A 20,176-nucleotide genomic window follows, 5' to 3' on the forward strand; every position below is an offset into this window, starting at 1 on the left:
CTCAGATGCTGACACCCAGCTTCATAGGCTAGATTGTTTAGCTTGTGTTCTGGTTCCTGTACCAGGCAAAAATGATGACCCTGCTCTGGAAGATAATCAGGCTTGCAGACAATCTGCAAAATCTAAAACACAAGATTTTTCTCTTCTAATTAATATTTTATTTTTTAAAAGACATAACATTTAACTAATAGGTCACAAATCTTACTCTGGTCAAGTCCTGAATTAGTCAGTGGTTTTTTGGGCTGTGCCATCATGAGGTTTCTGTAGCTGTGGTCTCTGGCACTGTAGCTCTGGCTTATCACAATAACTTCACCAATATAATTCCATGTAAGAATATATGTTAATTACAGATGATAAATGAATCAAAATATTGATTATTTTGAAATAATCAATTATTTCAAAAAAATATAAAAATTATGAAAAATTTCTTAAGGTTTTCTCAATCAGATAAAAAACTGATAGGATCCACCACAGTGCTTCCTTACTGGATAAACCAAATTAAAACTGGAGGAAGTTTTATGCAAACAGGGATCAGTGTAACAGCTCTAAAATTTCTATAATTACATGTGTACTCCCAGAAAAGCACACCAAACATATATATTTATTGTCTTGGATACCTGACTTGTGGATCAAGAAGCTCTGCAAACATAGCAGGGAATTTAAAGGGAGGACAAAAAAAGTCCTTCTCATTGTCACAGCAAGGGAGCATCAACTGCTGGCTCACATGAAACATGAAGGGATCTCCAATTGCTGCCTTGCATACACCTGCATTTTCATTCCCTTACTTTCAGCTATGGCACCAAATTATTTCAGAATTACTGAGTTGCTTGTGTGTAACAGGTTATCTCTTTAACACAGTGGGACATTTGCTTCCAGCTCAGGGGTAGTACATTGCCTTGTCAACACTATTTCAAAAAGCATGGAATATATTTGATAAAGCTCACAATTGTTATTTCAGGATATTGCTAATGACAACATAAAAAATTTAAAAGCTTATAAAAGCCACATAGTGCTTTGTCTCTTTTATTTTTTATTTTGTTTTAAGATAGGTTATATTCACTGTATTTATAGCAGGGGCTTACAACAGCAAGCAGTGTCTTCAGGTCCTTTTATCACATCAGCTGAACTTTGAGCCTTGGTTGACTGGGCTAAAGCATCCTGACTTCTACAAATCCAGACTTTCTAATTTCTCCATCGTTAAATTTAAGTGCCTTAGACTTCCAGTTTAAGTAATACAAATTTTTAAGAATACCATAAAATTTTTAATCGTCTTCAGGATACCAATAAAATATTTTACACTGTTCTCTGGCAAATGTTAAATTTGGATTAGAATTTTAAAGGTCTGTATTCAAAGTCAGCAGTTTAGACTTATTTGTGACAAGATGTGGTGATTTTCATCATTTGGGTAATAAAAAAATAAAAAACATCCTGATGCTACATATTATGTTAATGAACAGGATTCGCGTGTCTTATGAAAATTTTTACTTGAGAAAACAAACAAAGGTTCTTGATGCAAACATGCTCCTGCTTAACTGCATTTTCTTTCAGCTGTTTACAGTGAGGAGCAAGGAAGATGAAGTGTTTCAATAGTCTCTTCAGGCTGATCTAGTTGGCATGCCCAAGGTGAAGCAAGCCATGTATTGCTTTGTGCTTACTGATTCTTTAAAAGACAGAAATTATCTGATTTTACTGGTAATTGGAAACTGCCATGGTACCTCCCCTTAAAATATTAAAATACAGACACTTAAAACTAGGACAGATATGACATATCTGGTATTTGAAAGGATCAATAGCCAGGGATAAAGAATACCCAAGGCTGCTGTCATTCTGTGGTGTATGAAATGATAAATCACTTCATGTTAAATCTATTATTGAACTAATTGTCAAATTAAAATTAAAAAAAAAATTTAAAAAAAGAAAAAAGAAAAAAAAAAAAAGAAAAAAAAAAGAGATCTGACATCAGAGCAGAAGGGGCAGGATTAGACCCCGCACTACTCCAAGGACAAATAGATCCCTCTGCGACTTGGCAGGGATTAATATTTCCTTCCCTCCTGTGCAGAGTTAACAAGGGTACCTGTAGGGGCCTGAGTAAATATATGTATTGTAAATATATGTATGGCAGTAAAAGATCTCTGTATTGTAGAAGTGACCCTGCCCTGATTCTAGTTATTGTAAATGGGCTGCAGCTGTGATGTGCTTGATTGGGCAGCAGCTGTAGCCTGTGGAGCTAGCTGGGATAAAAGGGAGTGAGGCATTCAGAGAGGGGCTGGAGAGGAGCCCTGACTGAGGAGACAATAACAACACTGCTGTGAAGATTACAACATCTGGTGACCCCGACGTGATGGAGAACACGCAGCCATAACAGAACACCGAAAGAAGGTATGGGACCCCCTGACATGATAGAAGACAGGACAGCTGAGAGCTGTGGCAGCCTGAGAGCTGGGACTCTAGAATATAGTATGGCCTTTGAATCAAGGAGCTGTAACAGCAGAGAGCTGTAAGACTATGGCCTTTGAGGAAAAGAGCCTGGGAACATCTAGGGATTTGTATGTATTCAAGACAGCCGAGAGCTGTGGCAGCCTGAGAGCTGGGACAAAAATGTGTATTGTAATTGTATAATTGTTAAAAGAAAAGGGGGAAATGTAGGGGCCTGAGTAAATATATGTATTGTAAATATATGTATGGCAGTAAAAGATCTCTGCATTGTAGAAGTGACCCTGCCCTGATTCTGGTTATTGTAAATGGGCTGCAGCTGTGATGTGCTTGATTGGGCAGCAGCTGTAGCCGATGGAGGTAGCTGGGATAAAAGGGAGTGAGGCATTCAGGGAGGGCTGGAGAGGAGCCCTGACTGAGAAGATAACAACACTGCTGTGAAGATTACAACAGGTACCTGCCACGATGCTGGCCAGCTGCCTGGTGCTGGTGATGGGGTAGATGCTGCGTGCCTGCACGATGGCAGAGGCAATTCTCCTGGCGTGCCGCTCCTCGCCATACGCGCTCAGCACTGCCGCCAGCGCCCGCCGGTCCAGCGCGTTCACCACGTCTGCGGCCGTGGCCATGTCAGGACACCTGCACACACAGCAGCAATGGGTCCAGTTAGTGCCCTGAGGGTAGCTGCCAGGCACCAGAGGTGAGCTTCCATGGAGCCACACAAACACGCTGCCTGGGAGGGGTGCACGTTGGAAGGGCTAGCGCTGTGCAAACAGCTCGCGCCTTCTACATCCCCTTCTCTTGCTGGTTGAGGTGGAGTTTGTCCCTTAACTTCAGTTAGAACAGTTTTAATTACCTAGTGTTGTTATAAACCATGCTTCTGCCTTTAAAAACCCTTTCTCTCGCTGGTATAGGTAGAGTTTGTTCCACAACTTCAGTTAGAACACTTTTAACTACCTAGTGTTGCTATAAACCATGCTTGTGCCTTTCAAATCCCCTTTTCTCACTGTTCTAAGTGGAGCTTGTTATTCAACTTCAATTAGAACAGTTTTAACTTCTAAGTTTTATCACAAACCATGCTTGCGTCTTTTACATCCCTTTCTCTTTCTGATCTAAGTGGAGTTTGTTCCTTAACTTCAAGTAGAACAGTTTTAACTTAAAAATTCTGTTATAAACTATGCTTGTGCCTTTTAAACCCCTTTTCTCTCTGATCTAGGTGGAATTTGTTCCTCAAATTCAATTAGAACAGTTTTCACTTCCAAGTGTTGTCATAAACCATGCTTGTGCCTTTTAAAATCCCCTTTTCTCACTTGTCTGAGTTTGTTCCCTAACTGTTCAGTTAGAACAGTTTTAACTTCCAAGTATTATCATAAACTATGCTTAATAGTTTAGAATAAAGAATTTATTGTATGTTTTCTCTGATTAGTAAACCCACAGATGATGTTCATAAAATACCCTGAACTATTTTATGTAGCCAAGTGACAGAAATATAAATACATAGATTGAAGGCTTACACTGTTTAAATTGTACTGAGTTCTCTAGTTTATATGACTAGCTAATTTCTATTATCTCAGGAGAGTATTTGTATATAGATTCTTATGCCTTTTAGTGAAAAGTAACATTAAATTAAGAATAAATATATTCCAGTATCATGCTAGGATGGAAATTGTGTGACCTTTGTCTTTAGCCAGATTTAGAATATGAACTTGCCTCTTATGGGTTCATTTCAGCCACCTTGCATCATATGTTGTTTTCTAGGCAGAACTGATTTCAAGGATCTTTTATTTCAAATCTCCTGCTATGAAAACAATTGCTAATGAAGATAATTAAGCATTACTTTTCACTAAAACGCATAAGAATCTATATAGAAGTACTCTCCTTAGATAACAGAAATTACCTAGTCATATAAACTACAGGACTTACACTGTTTAAATTGTAATAAGACTTCAATCTATACCTATGTATTTACATCTCTGTCATTTTGCTACTGAAATAGTTCAGGGTATTTTATGAGCATCATCTGTGGGTTTACAAATCAGAGAAAACATACAAACTACCTAATAAATTCTCTTCTTGGCTTTCAGGCATTTTTTAGTCCCCTGCAGTATCTTACAAAAGATAAAAAAACTTGGAGGCAAGTAGTATCATAGCAACAACCAGAGTGTAAGGCTTTTGTTATGCCTCAGGTACTCTTTGTTCTGAGGCTCCTGTTCTGTGTCTGTTTTCTCATGATGCATCCAAATTACATGTCAGCCTGGGGTTCAGATTCCTGGAATCTGAGGACTGAATCCCAGGAGAAACATGGGAGCATTTTGCACAGGACCAGAAAAAGCAAGTATCATGAAATTTGCTCTGTTAAAATGTAGCATTAATATGGTAAGCTAATTCCTTAGAAATTGAGGCTTCCCATTGGCTCTTGTGGGCAGTGAAAGAACAAAAGGCATTTCTTAAGACACCACGCTCATCAAAACACCAAGAAAAAATTGCCCTTCCCTGTCATGTAATGTGTCATGCAATTACAGCCATCACCCAGACAAGACAGATCTTTGTTGCTTGCGCAAAAAGCAGAGTGCTGCAGAAACACATCAGGTTGTCTGAAGATGAAAAAGACTGCATAAGTGGAAATTATCACTCCACGACTAGTTTTCATGCTCTTGAAAGCACTGAACACCAATCCAAATTTAAATAGAGGTGATTTACTCAGTAACCATTAATTTGACAATTAAGTAAGCCTGATGTGGCTCCTACACAAAGAGAAAGGAAGCTTATAATTTTGCTGGCAGAGCTTACAACAAATGCATGGCATGGAAGACAATATCACACCAGCATGCTAAAAGCAATGTGGCTATCTGATTTAAGCTAGCAGATAAAATGAAGAGGATTTTATTAATTTATTTTTATGATGTTCCTTTCACAGAGAAGCAACTGGATCAAATGGTCATTGCACAAAAGAGGGATGCCCTTCCTTTCCTGAGGGAGCAGCTGGACCTGCTCAAGTGAAGTTTCCACAAACAGCAAGTGTGGCAGAAAAGGAGAGGGACTGCAGCAAGAAGTTGTGAGCCTGCAGATCAAGTGCTGGCAGAGAAACTGTGGAAATAACAGGCCTCTAAAAGAGAGAGGTTCCTGTAACTGTGTACCACATACTCCAAAAATGCTACCATTTAAAGGTGCAGTTAATCACTCACCACTGGAACCTTCCCCTCATCTCCAAGAAGACAAAGACAACCAGGGCTGAGCACTGAGACAGGAAAAAGCTTTTTTGGCAAAAGACAGACAGGACACTCGTGCAGTATCAGATGTGGTTGGAGGATAAGAATTCTCCATTTTAAGAGGCAAGGAAACGCACAGGGGTTGCACAGCAGGCAGTTTTTGAGGTTCAAAAAGAAGCGTTCTATTATAGCGTACCTGTCATGATCCATCCTCATGTCCAAGGGCCCATCCTTCTGCAGGGAGAAGCCTCTTTCAGGTGTGTCTAACTGCATGGAAGAACAGCCAGCATCCAGGAGAACTCCGTCCAGAGTGCCTGGCTCAACCCCAGATGAGATTAACAAAGCCTCTGACTGGCTGAACCTTCCCAGGAGAGGCTGAAGCTGGTTCCTGTAAGAAAGGAACAAATGAATAGCCCCAAGTTCAGTTATAACCTTGCCCTCTCTCCCCCTTACACAGTAGGAATTAGATAATAGCACTCAACTTGTCTCAGAAGCAATAATTCTATTCCCCAAGTAATAGTTTATGTCTTTTCTTATGCCAACATTGAAAACTGGTCCAGAACACCCCTCAGTGGCTACTTCAGCTTTAACTCTTCAGTCTCTTCCTGCTTTATCTTGAAGTAATGGAAAACTGACTAACATTTAATTTTTTCAGAGAGCAGGAACTCAAGAGGACACCTTCAGCAGCAATGTCCTGACTACTGAAGTACCTGCTCTGCCCAGCAGGGCCCTTAGTAAAGCTAGGCCAAGGTGCAGAAAAAAAAGATCTAGAGAAGCAGACAAAATGGAACAAGAGGGCACAACCCTATGGTTAGTATTTAACCAGCAGGAAAACAATTCCAAGCTCCTGTCATGGGACCAAACACGTTTTTAGTGGCATTTGTGATTTTAAAAATAACTGGGAGAATGAGGTGCACTCAATCACAGGCAGGTTAAACCCTCAGTGCATTTTGGATTTAGGCACCTGATGACTGCACAGAGTGGTTTAACATGCACTTTTGTGCTTACTGCTCTTTCTTGGATTCAAAGTGGTTGTTTCTTAATGTTCCCATGCTGACAAGGAAAAGAGGAATGGCAAGGGATGAGGGAACACACCTTGGGCACACGCACACACGTGTGTCCAACCACACAGAGCTCAGCAGTGCTGGGACAATGGTCAGGATGGAATTCCTGGGCGCAGTGATCCTGGTGGGTCTGCTCCAGGATGTGATTCCATCATCTCTCAGGTTTCCATTGCTCTCATGGGTATCTAACCCCAAACTTCTGGGTTTTGCCTATATATAAGGTGGCTTACAATTACACAATTTATTTTCTCTGTCTCTCAAAATCTAAATGGGTTTCACAGACTTAGAAAGATTAATCAACAAAACTGCTGCATTTTTAAGCAGTACCTGAAAAGCAGAACACATTTCTGGAAGCCACTGCCTCCATGTGGAGAGGAAAAGCTCCATTGAAAGGAAGACACTTACGAATCCAACCACATGGAAGAACACTCAGCTAACACAAGGCTCTCCTCATTAGAGCAGGACAAATCCACCCAGCAAACACAGCACAGAACCTGGGAAACAGTGTGAATGGACAGTGTCCACCAGGGATAGCATGATGGAGCACACAATCTGGAACTGGTTTCTGTCCAGCCCATAACTGAACACAGCTACTCAGCATAATAAGAACTGACAGCTCCTGAAAAGCACAAGGATCCACTTCAGGCACTTAACAATTTAAGCTACCTAGTTAGATAGTTTTGAGATTGTATTTCCTCCCCAACAAAATGAGGGGAATTTCCTTGAAAATGCATACTACTTTTTCCAACTGGGCAGTGTTTCTACCTTCCTGACTTGTGCAAATGAATGAACTTTAAAATTCCATATGTGGGAAATGAAAATTAAATGAGACCTGGATAAAACTATAAATTGCCATTGTCCAGATCCCCAGCAGCCAGTAATCCATGTCAGAGGCTCTGAAGCAGTGCTCTGCCAACCCATCTGAAAAATTACTCTAAACATGTTTTTTTATTGCTATAAATTGTCTTACATTTCTTTAAACAAGCCATAAATATGTGGATAGCTAAGATGTTTGTGACAGCTTTTGATTTGTGATCTGCCAAACTTTTGTGATAAGGCTAATTTAAAAAAAGGAGTAAATTTTGAGTACTAGAAATTTACTCTTTGGTAGAGAGATGCTTCAGCTGAAAAAAAAAATCTGGAGCTTGCAAATAAAATAAAAAAAAGATTGAGAAATTATTAGATTGACATTTGATGTCAGTCTTTCAGCTGTGTGGAATTACAGCTTCTGTATATAAGGTGTTTGTTATGCACTGCCTTGTGTGTACCAATGATGGATACAGGAATCCTGGTGATTATAAATTATAATTAATTATAATATAAAATATAAAATATTTTATTAAAAAGCAATACAATATTAGTAAATAATTTATAAATTCTCACTAAAACCAGCTGGTTTTTATGAGGTTATAATGAGTGTATTACAAGGTTCAGGCCAACTCTCTGGATTCCTGTTCCTCTGTGGAACAGAAGACACAAAACAGTTTTAAGCATCTTGGCTCTCTCATACCCTTCCATTAATCAAACCAAGTGCACAGCAATGAAGGATTTATCATCTTATGAAGGGAAACACAAATATCAACTCTCTTTTTGGTCAGACAGTAACTATGATAGTGATGAAAAGGCCTAATCCACTAGATTATAAGCATGACACATTTATTTGAAATAAAATATTTTACCAAGAGTTCAGGACATTTGTTAGAAGATACTCTCCCCTAGTCTGCCATTCTTTATGCCTATATTCAAATAAAACCTGCCTGTTACACACAGGATTTCTCAAAATATTCTTAATTTTCCCTCAACTTCCTTTTGAATTCAGGTTTTTATTTACGTGATCTGTAAATCCACTTTGCAGAAAAATCTCAAATAAATAATAAATTAATAATAAAGGTTAAAAACCTTTATATCCCTACAGTCACATGCCTTCTGCTCTACCTAGGTGTGCAGAATTCTTGCCACTTTCTTTTTCAGCCTTCCAATGTTTTCTGTGGTCAAGAGAAGATTTATCTTCTATGACATACTTACCTAGTGTGAAAATCTATTACCCTTTCTTGACTTAATTTATTGCAAAACCAGTGCTCAGTGGAAAAAGCAGGCAAGGTAAACCAGGGAACATCTGTAAACACCAAGAAAAACAGCCAAGCTTATAGTTCTGAGTGGCCTGAGAGGAGAGAGCACATCCAAACATCACAGAGCAAGACTGGATGGGGATTTTCACCACTGCCGACACCTTGGAAAGCTGCTGGGACTACAAAGGGTCCCTGTAATCATTTTAGGCAGTCTTAGAAGGTTAAAACCTGACTAAACCAAGTTGCCTTGCTTAAGAGAAAAGATTTAAACTTGGTACTTGAGCAGCATTTTATATATTCAGAATATTTTAGAAACATAAAAAAAAACTATGAAGAGCTTTTAGCTCCTCTTTTATAAATGGAGAAACAAGACTTGTAGAGCTTAATTTTTAATGACTTGAAGCTACCACGTAGAAAGCTAAGACAATTTCAGAAACCATGGTCTGAGGATGTAAGAAAGCAGAAAATACCTGTCACATTGGCTCTCCTTTGGGGGGTGGGTATGGGGTAATAGCATGGCAATTTTTCAGCAAATTCCCAACTGCTACAGTCAAGCTTCTCTAACTTCTCAAAATATTCAACATGTTCACTCCCCCTTTAGTAATCCTGACATTCTACAAGAAAAATGTGTGTACGATTTCAAAAGAACACTGGGAATATGGACAACCTGGGCTGTTTAAAAAGAATTACAAGTTATTCACAGCAACTAATGTTGTGGGGCCCCAGTAGATTTTCCTGTGCAACAACTTCAAAAGCTTTCAGAATTCCTGGGAAATAACACAGTTGGAAAATATTATAGAACCTTCAGGGTTCAGGTCCTTTGTTCAGGTCGTAGCACAGTATTTTATTATATTGTGACACACAGCATAGTAATTCTGCTAGACAGGGCTTGATCCACACTTCTCAAGCACAGGAAAGAGCAGAATGAGAAAGAGTTCAACATCTCCTAAAGTATTTCAGGCTCGGCAGGTTTCAGTTAATCTCTGGTATTCTGCAATGCTTTATAAAAATATTTATTTCTCATTTTACTCAGTTGAGAGGGATCCACACAGCAAAAAATAAAAAGTAAAGCATTAACACAGCTTTGACAAAATAAATGGAATCTTTTCTCTCATCTAATTTCTCCTGATTGCCACAGACATTGACATGACATCAGTCAGTCAAGGAATTTCACAGAGATGTACAATGATGCTTTGATGGTGCTTCAGCATTTTTTATGTATACACATTAACACTTGCTCCTGATGTTTCACTATTACTCCACTTCAAAATTCAGTGTATAAACACAGGCCCACCCCTTGTGAGCAGTGAAAACTACATTTCACCCAACCAGAACAAATGGTTTCTCCAGGAGAAGAGAAAACCAAGTTTTCCAGCCAGCTCTTGGCACTGCACACCAAACAGGGAGACCAGTGTGGTGCTGGGATGCAGTGCCTGCACTGGGATTGCCATCAGGGTGTGACGGTGCTCACAGGGGCTCTGGGATGAGGGAAGGGGTGGAGATCTCACTCCATGTTTCAGAAGGCTTGATTTATTATTTTATGATATATATTACATTAAAACTATACTAAAAGAATAGAAGAACAGGTTCTCATCAGAAGGCTGGCTAAGAATAGAAAGGAATGATAACAAAGGTTTGTGGCTCGGACAGAGAGCTCGAGCCAGCTGACTGTGATTGGCCATTAATTAGAAACAACCACATGAGACCAATCACAGATCTCAGCTTCTCAGGAGGAAAAATCCTAAGGAAAGAATTTTTCATAAATTGCTGCGACAATCAGGCGGTCCAGCAGCCCCAGCTGTGGTGAGGACGCTGGCACAGACCTGGTGTGACACTGCCTCCTCACCTGGCTGAGGTCACCCACAGCTGTCACTCTGCTGCCATTTTCACTCCTGGCTGCACAGCCCCAGGCACACCCAGAGGCAAACTGTGAAGCATTCCAGCCATAAATCCCAGCAAGTTCCAGCGCTCCTGCCTGGGAACTGCGGTGTGTTACTGCACCTCAGTGCAACATCCCTCTCAAAAAGTATACCTGAAAATTGCAAAAATCTTTACATTGCCTTTACCAAATGGAAAACTGGCACGGTTTTCATGCCTGCCAAGTGTATTGGTTTGCATGGCCTGGTTTGGGCAGTGGGGGGCACAGAGGTGGCTCCTGTGAGGAGCTGCTGGAAGCCTCCCCTGTGCCCAGCAGAGCCAGTCCCTGCTGTGGGACAGATGCTGGGACAGGGACAGGTGCTGGGAATGCCTCTGGGATAACAGAGTGAAGGAAAAATCAAAGCAAAGCTGGGGGCCAGTGTTAATTCCAGCCAGAGGAGAGGAGGAGGAGAAAGTGAGAACACGAGAGGGAAAGAACTTGGAGACACCAAGGGCAGTGGGGAAGGAGGGACAGGAGGTGCTCCAGGGGCAGAGCTGGGATTCCTCTGCAGACCCTGGGGATGATCAGGGTGAAGCAGCTGAGCCCCTGCAGCCCCTGGGGATCCAGCAGGGATGCAGGGATCCACTCACAGCCCCTGAGGATGCAGAGACCCAGGAGGGGATGCAGAGACCCACCCACATCCCGTGGAGATCCAGAGGGGATGCAGAGATCCGGGGGGAATGCAGAGATCTGGGGGGGATGCAGAGATCCACCCCCAGCCCACGGTGGAGGTGCCCAGATAATTTCTCCTGGTTCTTATCACAATCCATGAACCCTTTGTTAAATTTTCTCTCCTCTGTCCAGCTGCAGAGAGGTGTGAGTGGCTTTTGTGAGTGGCTGGCATCTGGCCAGGGTGAAGCCAGAGCAGCAAGAAAAAAAGGGAAACCAAAAAATTATGGCATCTATCACCTTATAAACCAACTGTGTCTTTGCATTTCTAGTTTTATATAAAATAAATTACAGATCTGTGGAAAGCCCAGTAGCTACTTGAGAGCTAACAACTCAGTCTTGGCTGTGTTTTGTGCAACAAAATTACAAACTGAAATCGCAGCCACTGATCAACAAAGTCCTAGGAACTGGAAGAAGCATACATAAAAACCAATTTCCATAAAACCAAGTTAAGATTGTCAAATTTGAGGGCTACAATGACAACTGTACTCTGTCTGAGAATCCCTGAAATGCCATTTCAAGTATTTTTAAACTGGTAAATTTTACTCACCACATATTCCCACTTAAGAGCAGAGAGCATTTAAAAGGCATGCATACATTTGAAAAGTCAGCTGTTTCTCTCTCCTGAAGACATCATATAACCTGAAGACATCACAGCAAAAAAAAATCCCAACAAAAAACAATCCCCCCTTTTGGTATGGAGTTGTAGAGCACCGAGCACCTTACACTGTCAGAAATGCTATCCCAGGAGTGCCTTTCTGTGCCTCCTCTTGCCAGCTGTGTGTATTTCTTACACCAACCTCATGGACCTGGTTATTTCCTGCTTCAGTGGTTCTCCTCCAGCTCCCTGGAAAATTTCCCCTTCTCCTTTCTCTGCCACCTTCTGCAAAGTGATGCAATCCTTCACTCCTCCTTTGCCATTAGCACCAAATGAGCCCAAAACTTAATTTAGAGGTTTAATGTCAGAAGTTTGTAACAACCTCTCAAGCACATCTGCTCCAAACAGACTGCTCACTGTTTAAATGCTCATTTTTATTTCTATGTGAAGTCTGGGTTCCACTGTTCTGTCCACTAACACAATTTCAGCAAAAAACTGCTGTAGAAGACACTGTTCCAACTAAAGGAAAATATGTAATTTGTAAACCAAGAGCACAAACATCAAAGATGGTTTCCATTGAGTGTAAATCCAAAATCTGGCCATATTAGAAATCTTCCACAGCAGGTATACTCAATCTCATTAAAATAAGGATGAAAATTTAAGTTCATAATGGACAATGTGTCCTGCTACATTACAGATTAAGGAGGCAATTCTTTTCCTTTTTCTGGGAAAATCAAAAACTAACAGAAAAAGACAATGGAGGCAAATTTCAAAATTACACGTCCCACCAAAATTTGAAAAAAAAAAGTTTTTTTTAGTTTCCTAAGTAACATAAAGTTTTGCTGCATAATAAGAGCAAACTTTATGCAATTGCATCTCGCCATTAAAGCCTTTGCTATAAAAGATATATCATCATTATGAGTGACACCTTTACTACAGAATATTTGTGGCACACATAATATGCTGCCATCATTGAGATGTGCAAAGAAAACCAAGCTGTCAGAATGATCTGCCTGTCACTCATAGGACACAACAGTTTAGAAAAGCCCTGGTTTCCATTGGGATCTCAGGTTGGCAATGGCCAAGCTGGAACAGCTGAGTTATCATCATCATCATCACCTCAGGACTCCCAAACACTCAGTGAGCCCCCCTCAACTTTATTGCCAATTTTAACCACCCCAGCACAAACCAGATGAATCTGCCTGTTCTTTCACCTCTCCTTATAAACTACTACCACCACTTCAACAATTACTGCAACAAGTTTTGTTGGACCTTTCTGCTGACAGTTTGCACAAACACTTTTAAAAGGCGAATATCCAACTCACCGCTCAAGTTCTAAGATTATTTTTTCACTGTAAGAAAACACTGCAAAGCAAGTTTTCTTAGAGCTAATCAATCTTAATAATGATATTCTTTTTCTACTGGCATCTTAAAAGACAGCTGGATAAAAACTGCCTCTCCAGCCCACAACAACCCACACATAAACTCACAATTTCACTAGAGACACAATGGTACTTAACTGAACTCAAAAGCAATGCTGCTACTGGCCATAGAAGGAAGGAAGGAAGGAAAGTTCTGTTTAAATCAGTTACCAGTACAAAACAGAAAGAAATTCTGGATGTACACCAGCAGGTTGAAAGGTACAAATTACCACCAGGAACATAAAAGCTGTGTATGAACACGTTTCAGTCCATGAATGTAAGAACACTAAAATCTATAGCAACAAGCATTGTAGACAGAAGTTTTTCCAACATGCAGGAAAGAGGCAGATCTCTTTTTTCCAGGTTAACACACAGTCACAGAGGAATCTGAGAAAATTGTATTGAGTGTTGCAGACTGGAGATAAGGCACAAACTCAGATTTATTACTCAATCATCTTTACTGATCAGTTACTGAATAATTGAGATCAGGTATGTACAACGACCACAGTACCATATGTTACAGTTTAAAAAGACAAGAACTTGCCTCAGTTTCGTCTCATTTGTTGAATGAACAAAAAAAAAAGTGTATTTCTCTAGTACCTGCTGTCCCCCACTGCAACATTTCAGTTTCTGAATATGTTTCTGTCTTACTTAAATCAGTAATTTGTCACCGTGATATTTTCTGGAAAATCCCTTCACCAGGATTTCTTCTCCTGGGAAGCTTCAGCTTCTCCATATTTTGCTGCTTTGGAATGTGATTTGGAGAACTGTTTACCAAGCATGTGAATTGTTTTAATTTAATGACCAATCCCAGTCCAGCTGTGTCAGACTCTCTGAGTCTGTCACAGGTTTTTATTATCATTCTTTTCTCGTCTTCTGATGTCTCCTTTCTCTTTCTTTAGTATAGTTTTAGTATATAATTTCTTTTAATATAATATCATAAAATAATAAATCAGCCTTCTGAGAACATGGAGTCAAATTCTCATCTCTCACCTTGTCCCAGGGACCTCACACCACCACAAGTAATTAACTATTCTTTCTTTGCCAAACCATTTCCTTGTTTGAAACAGCACTTAAACCTCAGAACACTGAGGATAAATACATCCAGCATCAAGAATTCATTTATTACAGATGAAACAAGTAACTTTTTATTCCTTCCTGCTCTTCTTTTCTAAGCTGAGCCATAGAAGAACATATCTACAATTGGAATTGACTCTCACCTCAAGCCCAAAACTTTCTGCCTGTTCCTTGGACAGCATCCCGTGCTCCTGATTGTGGGGAGGAGAAATCACAGAGGCAAAACGCAAGAGAAATGCAAATTAGGAAATGGGGCATCACTCAGCCACAACTGCAGTTTGCTCTCCTGTGCCTTGGCTCACACCAAATCTTTGCCTTGTCCAGACAAAGCAACATGAGCTCTGCATAACATTACAAATTCCATCACATCATGGTGTTAAAAGACAGGCCAGCAGGCAGTATTTTGTTCTCTATTCCTTTCCCAGTGGCTTTTAACATGCTCCACTACCCAGCAGTGAACACCACCAGTCACTTAGGTTCCCAGGACAAGCCCAGTGTCTCACCTGCCTCTGGTCAGCTCACAGCCCACACGAGTGAACCTGACATGTTTTGCCACACCTCTTAACTCTGAGTCTTTCCACCTGCTGCCTTGTGGGGTTCTGCAGTTCTCCAGAAAAAAAAAAAAACTTCATTTTCCCTTTATTAGGTAACATAGCCTAAAATCAACAACAAAAAGTCAACGAAAAGTCAACCAAAAGTCAACCAAAAGTTCAACCAAAAACCATGCCACCCACCAATATACTGGCTTATTTTGATAATTGATGAATAACTAAGTTGCATCCTTGTGGCACTGCACTGGTGAGATCATCTGAAATGAGGCCAGAGTGACCCCTATAACCAGGCAGAAACTCCACACCAGAAGATTGCTTTGCTTCCACTACTCACTCTCTACACAACTTTACCTTGTTAAATTGCCTTTGCTACTTCTGTATTTACCAACTCTGAAAATTGCTCCAAAGTATGAAACATTTGAAAATCAAAATTAAATCTATATTTGTTTCTCAGAACATTGCAATCCAATCTTGGGAAGAAAGTAATGTGCTTAATCCTACTAAAGGTTATAACATGTATAATACTGTAATCATAATAAAGATTATAACATGTATAATAATATAATCCTGCTAAAGATTATAACATGTATAATAATATAATACTACTAAAGGTTATAACATGTATAATAATATAATCCTACTAAAGATTATAACATGTATAATATAATCCTGTTAAAGATTATAACATATATAACAATATAATCCTACTAAAGATTATAACATGTACCTGCATAGTGAAAAGATGTGTGTAAAATATTATAAAGTATTTTTTTACAGGTAAAAAAAAATGACTTGTTCATCAAATGAAAACCTCCACAAAGTCATGATTTCCAAATCCTGCATATGTAAACTTAGGTATATCCCTCAAGAAAACCTCAATTGCAACAGTAAGCATTAAATTTTGGAAATTAAATTTTGGAAAACTACCAAGGGTACACAAAAGATTATTATTATACATTACCAACTCTAAGAATGCTTTTGATTGAAAATGCTTTCTTAAAACACAAGTTGGCAGCTATCCACTTCCCCAGTGACCCTGACCCTTTTTTCTAGTTTAAAAATGTCAATTTCAGAAAGGAATCCTAACAATAAAACCAGTTTGTTCAGGAGCCACGAGCATCTTGGACACCACCAGTTAGCATCCACGTAGAATTGTACAGACAATTCTATATTTAAGTCTCATTCTGTTACATCATTTATTAAGTGCCTTGTTATAAGAGCTGGGAAATTTAAATACATCCCACCAGTGACAATCTATTCTGACATTCAGTGTTCCCTGCACTGACATTTTTACTTCATAAAAGTCATGAAATGCTGCATTCAAATGAACTTCCCTCCTATAAAATGAACATCCAGAAATTGTGCACATTATCTTTTAAGTCAATATCAGAAATAATAATTTTTTTTACTGAAATACCCTAGTCTCAACAATGTTATTTTTTCTGCACAGAGACTACATGCAGTCTAATTACTTGCCACTGCAGATTACAACATAAAGTCTGAAACTGTAAGTATTTGAAGAAGTAAGAGAACTTTCAACTGAATAATATTTGCTCCTGAAAGTACACATACAATTTTAAATTACTGCTCTGATTGTCTCTAATGGGAAAATATATTCAACTGAGATACACTGAGAAAAAAAAGAACAAAAAAGCACCCCATTTGTGAAATAAGACAACATTCTGAGGGAAAAAAGGAAAAAAAAAGCTCTACCAAATATGCAAGGTAAGGAAACAGACATAATAACCAACACAATCACATAATCAACAGTTAAAAAGATACCATAAAGACACCTTATAGAAGTAGTAACATGAAAGTATAGAAGTATAGTATAGTACAGTATAGTATAAAGTAGTAATATCAAAGTATAAAAGTGTGGCAGACCATGAGAACAGAAGGTGTTGCATAACCCCACCTAAAGTATCATGAGACATAATTCTTACAACTCCATAAACAAGAAAAAAAAATATTTGCAGCAAGTTTCTAGCCTAGAAGGGGAAGTGTCAGCCCAGCTAAATTTGTTGCACGTGCCCCAGTAAAGGAGGGCAAAGTTCCTAAAAGATTACAACGGATAAATGTGATGAGCTCAAAGCACCATGCGTAAAAATATGTACTAAATATGTTAAGAAAACCTCTGAACAACTGAAAAAACCCTTGCCTCAGCTTAAAGTTCATCACCTGGACATAAACATGAAAAAAAGGAGCAGCAAGTTTCATTTGGCCATATGAACAGTAAACAGCTGTGAAAAGGGAAACAAAACCCTACAATATGCAAGCCAGAAGTCTCAATTGGAATAGAGAAGTATTTAAAATAGAATAGTAGGACTTATCCAGAGTTTGGTATGACATTACAGGAGCCTTGTCTAAAACAGAGGAGCTCAGAGTGGAACTGGCACAGAGGAGCTGGAACAGGACGAGCAGAAGTGAGAGATTATGAAAAGATTAAAAAACCCCAGACTTGTTTTGCATGCAAAAAAGGAGGGCAAGAATAGATGTCAATATTCTACAGCAAGTATTTTAAAATGCCAATGAGAGAAAAGAGCTAAGAGATATTAATAAACTATTACTTAATTTTCTTCAATTAAAATTAAATTAGGTAACTACTTTAACTGGAAATTTAAAAAAAAACTTTCATATAATGAAAAATTAGACTCTGGAATAGCTGGAGCACTGCATATAGAACTCCTAATTACTTTTAAGACAGAGCACAGGGGAGGAGATTAAATTATGCAGTGGCTTATAACACCATGCAATTGGATTCAGTGCTGTAAGAAGTCTCTTACAGCATGTTTATATTTGAGCAGCTATTGTAATTCTCCTCTGAAAAGTTCACCCTGAAAATGTTTATGTAAACTTATCACGACATATACACATTACACATTTTACATGTGTATAAACATACTCCAACCTAAGAATAACTTACCCCTTAGGTATAAATGGTTCCTTTTATTTTTAGAAACCCCTTAACTGGATGCATAAATACAACATTGGCACTGAAAAGGCTTCTTTCTCTTAATTTTATCCAAAACAGTTACTGGGGAACTTTTAAACAAACATAACCTTGATATTGACTGGCAACTGCTATTTTCTGATAGAAAACTCAAAAAATACATTGCTCTCAGATGCAACTTTTTCTAGCATATTTTTTATGCCCTTATTCAGAAGATGAGAAAGGAACTTCCAAATGGAACTTCCAAACCTGCCACAAAAGGATAATTAGGACCCCAAAATCAACAACTTTTGATTGTTATTGAAGGAAGAGTTCAACAGTTCAAAAGTTGAGTGTCTGCTTTTCCATAGGGTGCAATAAAATACTCTAAACGCATTAACTTAATGTGATATAGAAGGAGATAAAAAAGAAATTCCCAAACAAAATCCCAAGTTATTTTAGTGCTATTTTTAAGTATAATTCTACCCAAATTGAATTTAAAAAAACAGGCACCTCAAAGAACATTTTAGCCCTCTGCTCCATGGCTTGGGACTTTGCAGGCTATATTTATTTCTCCACGCTCATCAGCAGGTTCCCATCTGTTTTGTAAAGCAGCTGATTGCTCAATTAGACAACTACTTTCTAATATGTCCCTACAGGTTAAGATCCCATAAGTAAAATAATTACAGGCAATTTTCACATCAAGATGAACGCCCTTCCAGGTGCTAGAAAACACAACATGATCCTGACAGCCTTCAGAAAACAACTACAGTCCACTCCAGCATTTATTTAAACTCAAGTTTTCCAAAACTGGAATTAGGCAAGAATCCATTTGATCCACAAATGCTCAGACTGTTGCAGGGAATTTTTTTCTTTGTGTGCCATCTTTTGACCTAGTATTTTGCGGAGAAAAGAAGAAAACCCCAAAACTTTGTCAATGTTGTAAAGCTTGGTATGTTTATTACAGCTCTGGATGCATGCGGAGATTGCTCTCCTCAAAAAGGCATGAGTACCTCTGGGAACTTCAGGTCTCTTTTTATCTCTCTCTCAAATACATATGCATACAGTTTCACAATAGGTTCATACATGTTCATTTTTATGGGTTTCGTGTGACTTTTACCGCTAGTTCCTTTTGATCAGAAAGAATTCCGAGGTCAGGCTGACTTGCCCTTACAGCAGTCTCTGTCTCCTTCTATCATCTTCTGTCTCCCTCCCTTTATCTCTGTCCTTCACTGAAGTAACTTCACTGAGCTTAGGCCTTGCAGTCTGGCTAAATAACTATGGTTTCTAACCACAGACTCAACTCAAAAATGTACATTTCACCTAAAGTAAAATGGATTTTTATCCTGGAAAATTTTCACTTTGCTTCACTAGGAATCACAGATCTAGGAAACAATTTGCCAAAGAGGCCTCCAGAGATGTTCCAGCCCAAAGCTCAGTGCAGACCTAACTTAGGTGGGCTCCCCAAGGCCAGGTCCAGCCGGACACCTCGAAAGATATTTCACAGGAAACCTCTCCCAGTTCTACAGCCCTTCTGGCCCTCTCCTTCCCTGACACCTGTAACTGGAATTTCCTTTTAACTCGTGTCTCAGAACCCCCACCAGACTCCAGCTCTGGGCCAGCCCTTCAGGCAGGTGAAAAACTCCAGTGCAAATTGTTCACAAAGTTGGCAAAGGGTTTTCAGTTGTTTAAGTCTTCAAAAAATACTACGGATCGCTGATCCTGGTTTTAGTTTTTTTTCCCTAGAATTACCAAGACAAACTTGAGATTAGGATGTAGTAACTGTGTATTTAATCAAAATTATCAAAATCAATTAATACACTACATAAATCAAATTAATTTAATAAAAACACAAATTAATAAGAAATTAATCAAATCAAATTAACAAAATAAAATTAATAAAAAATATAAATGAGCAGTTTGACATTCCCCTGGAAAATTCATTGTTAGCTGTGTTTTGTCACATAGAAAGCTAAACAGTTACTCTTGAATCATTTACATATTTACTACAAGCAGACTCATTTTCCATATCAGGCTACTATTTTATGACTTAAGAGTTTTTGATGTTGGGTTTTTGGCAGGATATAAAATAATTGCTTATTGTTACCTGATGCCATGAAAAATTTAAGAATCAACTCTAAACACAAGCTGGTTTACATCTCAGTATTCCTGCATGTTCCCAAAATAGATGATTTTTCAGTTCTATTATGGTTTTCTTTGGAAGTACCAGTAAATTGAATT

The 20,176-nt window shown here is 38.9% G+C and overlaps 1 protein-coding gene across 1 annotated transcript in view; it reads right to left on the reverse strand.

Annotated features, from left to right (window-relative positions):
* METTL15 (methyltransferase 15, mitochondrial 12S rRNA N4-cytidine) overlaps nt 1–20,176 on the reverse strand; it is an 80,684-nt gene that overhangs the window by 5,378 nt on the left and 55,130 nt on the right. The window contains 2 exon segments of the mRNA XM_063160541.1: nt 2,891–3,069; nt 5,836–6,027. Of these exon segments, the coding sequence (XP_063016611.1) occupies nt 2,891–3,069; nt 5,836–6,027 (371 nt within the window).

This window comes from Melospiza melodia, chromosome 6 (assembly GCF_035770615.1).
Source record: "Melospiza melodia melodia isolate bMelMel2 chromosome 6, bMelMel2.pri, whole genome shotgun sequence".
Classification (NCBI taxonomy): Eukaryota; Metazoa; Chordata; class Aves; order Passeriformes; family Passerellidae; genus Melospiza; species Melospiza melodia.